The 6,778-nt window shown below is 36.9% G+C and overlaps 1 protein-coding gene across 4 annotated transcripts; it reads left to right on the top strand.

Annotated features, from left to right (window-relative positions):
* The first annotated feature begins 1,267 nt into the window (after positions 1-1,267).
* On the top strand, positions 1,268-6,374 carry LOC128603530 (phosphatidylinositol polyphosphate 5-phosphatase type IV). 4 transcript variants are annotated; one of them, XM_053618030.1, is made up of 13 exons: positions 1,273-1,587; positions 1,935-1,983; positions 2,359-2,459; positions 2,600-2,702; positions 2,947-3,086; positions 3,521-3,644; positions 3,761-3,858; positions 4,596-4,720; positions 4,823-4,942; positions 5,031-5,138; positions 5,221-5,382; positions 5,551-5,666; positions 5,751-6,374. In XM_053618030.1, exons 1-13 carry the CDS (start codon positions 1,415-1,417, stop codon positions 5,916-5,918), a joined length of 1,587 nt encoding a protein of 528 aa, XP_053474005.1. In that variant the 5' UTR covers positions 1,273-1,414; the 3' UTR covers positions 5,919-6,374. The 4 variants fall into 4 exon arrangements, with proteins under 4 accessions (XP_053474004.1, XP_053474005.1, XP_053474006.1 ...); XM_053618029.1 differs by having other exon boundaries at positions 1,268-1,587; positions 4,596-4,942; XM_053618031.1 differs by having other exon boundaries at positions 1,468-1,558; positions 4,596-4,942.
* The last annotated feature ends 404 nt before the right edge of the window (positions 6,375-6,778 follow it).

Raw genomic sequence — 6,778 nt, forward strand, 5'->3', positions numbered from 1 at the left:
CTTTATGGTGTGTTTTTTTTAACGTAGAAGCATTTGATTTCATTGTATTTGAAGGCATCTTTGTTCTACAGCATTTCTTTGCATGTACATAAGACTTTTGCACAGTACTGTATGTATTTATAAGAGACAGACAAGACGAGGGGAATGGCAAAAGGGTGTAATAATAAGTAAGTATTCTTAGCTCTTGGTGGACCAACAAATTACCGAGACACTAAATATTTACTTGTTCAAATGTCTCCCCCTGCTGGTGCTGTTAAATAACAAATATTACAAAAAGCTCTGGTGTTCCTCCTTTGCTTGTTTTTCTGAGTTTGATTTTCATTTTGGTGCTAAAAGCAGGCCTGGAGTATGCACAGAGTGACATACAAAAGGATGTAAAAGTGCGAGTCCACTACAAGAAAAGTATTTTATCATAAAAAAATATCACTACTCACTGCAACTACAACGGTATATCATACTATACAATGTAATACTTAGCTGTACAATCTATTGATTTTATTATTATTATTATGCATACAAAATATCATTGTTCCTCTGTATTTTGTTTGCATATTTTTGTATTTATCTTTGCATTTTATTTCCCTTACCTCTGATTTATTTTGTTGTAACTTAAGAACACAACAACATCTTAAGAATGTCTTTCTTTCTTTTTATACTGTTTATCCTGTAAACTGTGATGGGACAATAAAATCTAAAGAGACACTCAAGCCAAATATCATCTTAGAGAACATCTAGAAAGAGAAAAGCTGACTGATTTCCCTTGCAACACTTTCATGTATAAATTATTTTACAACACATTGATATTTTTTTTTATCTATTTATCTATCTATCTATCTATATATGAACAAACTCTAAGTGGAGAGTGTGCCTGTATGTGTCTCCCTTTTCCGTGCTAGTTTTATGGAATTACATTAGTTCAGAGTGTTTTTCTTCTTTCTCATTGTATATATTTGTTCATTTCTTGAAAACATTAAGTGCAATACTTTCAGCACAAATTTAATTCCATATAGTTTCAGGTTCTTTTGAGACTTGAGACTGAAACTTGCTAACACTGGCTGGTGATGTTAGCTCTTATGTGTTAGCATCACTGGTGAACAAAAGATACGTTTAAAACCACTCAAAATGAGTTGCTAGTCTATATTTCTGCTAGTCTATATGATATACTTCTGTAAAGCTGCTTTGTGAATATGTCCATTGTTAAAATAAACAAAAAAAAATGGAATTGTTCAGCTCTGTTTCTATGGTAACGATTACGCAGTGACATCACAGTGAACTGATGTCAAGTGAGTGTTCCACAATCTCATTATATGTTCAGAGTATCTGAGAGTTGTGCGAAGGATTGCATTGTTGGATATGTATCGTTAGTCTTTTTTTTTTTTATCGTTATTAATATTTATCGTTATCGCTCAACAAAATGTTTGCTGGCAGAGACGGTTCCGAGAAGCTACAGCACTCTTCAGCTTTACACCCACTGTCAAGTAAAGCCTGGTCACTCAAGCCGGAGAACAATGTGGAGGACAGGAACTGTGGAGTTATGGAAGGATATCTGTTCAAGCAAGCAAGTAATACTTTCAGAATCTGGAACAGGTTAGGAGTGAGCTCAAAACACTTTGAGGGTTATAGTTATAAAGGCTGTGGAAGTTAAATTGCTATGTCTAGGCCGAATGTAAGGCAAGGACGTGATGATTTTGACATACAAGTTGTACAGAATAAACCTAAAGTTATAAGCATCCTTGAATTGTTGGCTGCATTAGTCACATAACTGCAGTGAAAAGTGAATACCAAAAGGGTCTTGGCTTGTTGAATTCATTTGGGGGGGTGTTGAATTGTGTATGTTTTCCCCAAATCTCACCAGAAATAAAGATAAAGAGCTTAATTTCCACACAAGCATTTTATCTTATTAGTAGTTCAAAAGTAGTTTCCTTTCTCTACAGACGCTGGTTCAAAGTTGAGGACAATAAGCTGATGTACCAGGGTTTCAAGGTTAGTCGCATATTTTTCCCAATCTGGGATGGCGGTTCTGTCCCAAACGCTATCTTCTCATCTGGAGCCATCAAATGTGGTCTTGAGGGCTTTAAAAGAAGAAAAAAAAAACGTTTAGAAAAATTGTACTATGATACTTAAAATTTCTTCTAATGAGACTTCTTAGTAGTGGTTACATTATGTTTGAGTGTTCGTAAGGGGTTATTCTCACAATCAGGTGTAACCATTAACCATGAGTCGATGTACAAATGTAACTTTTATATGGTTTCATGAAATACAAATGAATATCAGTAACATACAAGTTTAGTTAGGATATTAACTAATAACTAACTCCTACATAGCATGTAAAAACTGTAAGCTCTTTCTCTTTGACAGAATGGGCCCACTGTAATGATGAATGATCTGAGGCTGTGTGAAGTTAAGAACTTCAACAACACCGGCTGCCACTTCTGCTTTGAAGTGACTTCATCCACAAAGTAAATCCAGCTTGTATGTCATATATAGTGGTGTTAGCAACTTCTTTAAATACCATCTAGTTTATTACAGTGCCTTCTTATTAATAATACTGTGTGTGTGTGTGTGTGTGTGTGTGTGTGTGTGTGTGTGTGCTGTAAAGGAGCTGTGTGCTGAAGGCTGATTCAGAGATGACGAAACAGATTTGGATGAGAGCTATTCAGAACAGGGAAACGTCTTGGACAGACAGCTCACATGACTCTGAGGTGATTTTATTACAGTTCACTTTGTACAATTGCTTAAAACTAAACACCAAATCAAAATGTTCATCTTCACAGCCAATCGTAATTTGGGCCGTTTATATATATATATATATATATATATATATATATATATATATATATATATATATATATATATATGCCCCTGTCTGTTAGTTACAATTGGTAACCTGTAATGTTTGCATATTTTAATTATGTACACTCGTAACATGTCTTTTTTTTTCTATAGTTGAAGGATCCAGTTCGAAAGATGGTCAAGAAGCATAAGGTGATGAATGTCCAGGCAAAAATGAGAGAAGTTGCACTGAGATTGGAAATGGCAGAGAACCCAGGAGCGAAGGAGCAGCAGGAGGATGAGGATCATAAAATGTAACCAGTGAGAGGGAAAAGAGAGATTGAGGGTTTTAGGGTGGCGATAGTAACAAAAGAAAGGTGGAGGAAAAAAATGAGCAAAGACAAACGCTGAACAGAAGAAAAAGTACATTGTCTAATTTCATCTTTCAACTTGTTATTGTTAGATAGACTCACTTCTGTTCATGATTATGCTTTTATATGCTGTAAACATAGTCCTGTTTTTAAGGAAACCGATCACAGTCTAGACGATCAACATTTTTTAAACATTTTTCTGCTCACCAACCTCACAAGCAGTATAGCAGATAGTCAAATGGTCATATTATACGTGCACTAGAATAATATGACTGCTTAGCTTTCTTTGTTTGTTATTTTTCCAATGTGTTAAAATGTAACAATTATGTGCAACAGTTAAAATAATTCAAATTCTGATTACCTTGTTTTGTTTTCAGGAATGTTCTGCAAAACAGGAGACCAATCAGCTCAAATATCCTCACGGCTGAAGAGTTGGACCGGGTCTGTCCCGGACGGCAAATTGGGATTTCCATCGTCACATGGAATATGGCTGGACAGAAGGTGATTGAGAATCGGAGTGTTGTGCAGAAATGATGTAGTTTTGTCAATGTCAAACAATATCATTCAATAACATTCAAATATCAACATTAATGGTGAGTATTATATGTGATCTGTAGGAGCTTCCAGACAATCTTAATGATCTGTTTCCTCCAACGACCGCTGATTTTTCACAAGACATGTACGTCATTGGGGTGCAAGAAGGATGTCCTAATAGGTAAGAAATGTACCGTCTGTCTTTTCACCCAAAATTTACCCAAGTCACCCATAATATAAATATAAAATATAAAACAGTATTTTTATTCTATAGTGAATAATAAATTCACTGAAATTTATTATAGCTGGAAGTGATAGATGACTAAGTAGCTAGCTGCTGTTCCTGGAAACCTGCTAGGAGTCTAGAGGTCAACCGATAATGGATTTTACCGATACTGTTTACTCATACCTGATACTGATACCTACCGATAACCAATCAAGCGATAGTTGAAATTGATACTGATTGAAAACATAACACTCTAAGTAAAATATTGCTGAACTTTACAAAAAATAAAAACAGTACTGAATGTCCCATGAGAATGTACTGTACTTTTTTTTAAATGAAATAAATATAAAAATATGAATATATATGAACTATTAATAAATATTAAAGTAAATAAAAGATATACATCCAAACTGAAGCAAAAAGTAACACTCCAAATAACAAATAGAAATATCCATAAAGAATCAAAAACACTTCAAATAACACAACAAAATTTGTCATGACAGTTTTTATTTCGCTCCTAGAGGCCGCTCTCGTACCGTATAATGACGGTAGAAGCGGACCCTTCTTAGCTGTCTTAGCTTCTTATCGGTGTGGATTTCTGCTGATAACTAGTAGTCCAATCTACTCAAAAAATGGTCCGAAAGGACATACTTTAAAAGTTACTCATATAGTTTTGATGTGTGTATTTACAGGGAAGAATGGCAATGCAAACTGCAGGAAACCCTCGGCCAGCGTTATGTCATGCTCCATGCAGCATCGCTTGGAGTTCTCTCTCTCACCATCTTCACACGTACCGACCTCGCACATTACTTTTCCCGTGAGTCTTTCACCTTGTATCATTGTGGTTTTCCTGCTATATGGTACATATTAATGATGTTGACTGTTCTGGATTTTTCTTTTTTATTATTTGTTTTTGCAGAAGTGAAAGATGCCACGGTCACCACTCGATTTTTCCCCCGGATTAAGACCAAAGGATCAGTGGGTGTTGGCTTTACCTTCTGTGGGATGTCCTTCCTCTTTATCACATCTCATTTTAATTGTAAGGAAATTTATTCTACTGAAAGAGTTTGTGCACAGTTTCTTGCTTTTCCGTGTATTCTAATTGAGTACCACGTCGTTCAAATTAGTTTCACCTGGAGTTTCCAAAGTGTCCCAGAGAATACAGGACTACAAAAAGATGATAACAGGTCTGGCCCTTCCCCAGCATTCTAATGGCACCAAGCCTGACCCTAACTGTAAGTATTACTTCCGAATGACTTTTCTTTTTGCATTAAACATTCTTCACCAGTATGAACGACTCGATGGTTTTATCCTTAGTGGATGTAACCACCCAGTATGACGTAGTCTTCTGCTTTGGCGACTTTAACTTCCGCCTGACTGAAGACCGTGAAAGCGTCATGGCCACTTTGTATCATCACACTGGGGACAACATGGACGTCCTCCTCCAGCATGACCAGCTCAGCAAAGAAATGGATAAAGGTCAGTCATGGAAATCAATCTTTTTCTCTTCAAGTCCTGAGATTACTCTCTAGAACCATTCTTTAGGTGCTGATAGGTTGAGCATATTTATTGTGTTACAACTGGTTTATAAGCTCGAATCCTGATGTTTATTGAACAACATGTCTAACCATTCGTTTCTGCTCGCAGGTTCAGTCTTTAGAGGGTTTCGTGAGGCCCCAATCCACTTCACTCCCACCTATAAATTTAACATGGGCTGCGATGTTTATGACACCTCTTCAAAGCACCGAACTCCATCATATACAGTTAGGAAGCTTTACTTTAAGTGTGAGGATACAGTGGATTCTGCTATTTAACGATGACTAAACAACTTCAACTTTACCTTGCAGGATCGGATCCTTTACAGGAGCAAAAAAAAAAAGGATATCAAAGTGATCCAATATGATTCTTGCCCAACTATCAAGACCTCAGATCACCGGCCTGTCATGGGCACATTCCAGGTCAAAGTTCAGCCTGGTACAGGTTGGTATGGAGTCCATCACTGCCCTCTGTTTTGAAAGCACTGTGTACTGTGTACCATGAAGCAACGACGAACCAGACGACAAAGCAAAAGAAGTTAGAGTAAGAATCCCGGACGTGTCACTTAATCCGAACAACAAAAAGAAGGACAATGTGGAGGTCTGACACAGATGAGAACCAGGTCTGAGGGAACTCAGTACTTCAATTCAGAAAGGCTGCTACATACGACCACGCCAGAGATTTTGAGGAATACATAGGATCTGTTAGTTACATTAGCAAGTGTATAAATGTTTTTAATCACCACACGTGCAAGCCAGTAGCCATGGACTGATGACCGCACTGGAGAGTGCGCTACCGAAAACCTGAGACACTGCTTTCGGATCGGACGACAGGGTAGCCCTTGCTGTTCCAATACTTTCAGAGGGGACTATATAAAGAGACTTTTCATAAAGATTTTTGTGTGAGGATTTTAAACAAAAAAACTTTTGTTCTAAGCTATGTATTTTGTCATTACTTATTCTGTAAGTGCTTCAATTAAAAAGAAACGATTACTTCAAGTAGGATGGGTATCAGCTCATACGCAAAAAAAAAAAAAAAAAAAAGAAGTGGCATCTTGCATCTCTACAAGTGGCAGTTGATCCAGAGTGACACCACAACAGTCCGTTGGAGCCTGCTTCCTCTCAAGGTTTCTTCCACATCTTGTCTCGTGAGCAATGGGGCATGATGTTATAGGAAAATAATTCAATACAGGGTGGTGTGACGTGGCCTGACACGTCTGTTAACTATAAACAGTCGTCCCATCAGCTTAAATGTAATGAATGTTCAGAGAGTTGAAGTGAGACATTTGAACACACACAAGATGAAAACATTTATGAGATTATTTTTTTGTTTGTAAAAA

Source organism: Ictalurus furcatus, chromosome 28 (assembly GCF_023375685.1).
Source record: "Ictalurus furcatus strain D&B chromosome 28, Billie_1.0, whole genome shotgun sequence".
In the NCBI taxonomy this organism is placed as follows: domain Eukaryota; kingdom Metazoa; phylum Chordata; class Actinopteri; order Siluriformes; family Ictaluridae; genus Ictalurus; species Ictalurus furcatus.

Excerpts from the sequence above, each read along its gene's own strand:
- LOC128603530 (XM_053618029.1), top strand. The coding sequence starts at position 1,415 with ATGTTTGCTGGCAGAGACGGTTCCGAGAAGCTACAGCACTCTTCAGCT. Across the intron at positions 3,859-4,595 it reads CAAGAAGGATGTCCTAATAG|GGAAGAATGGCAATGCAAAC; the intron begins GTAAGAAATGTA and ends GTGTATTTACAG. Across the intron at positions 5,667-5,750 it reads ACCGAACTCCATCATATACA|GATCGGATCCTTTACAGGAG; the intron begins GTTAGGAAGCTT and ends TTTACCTTGCAG.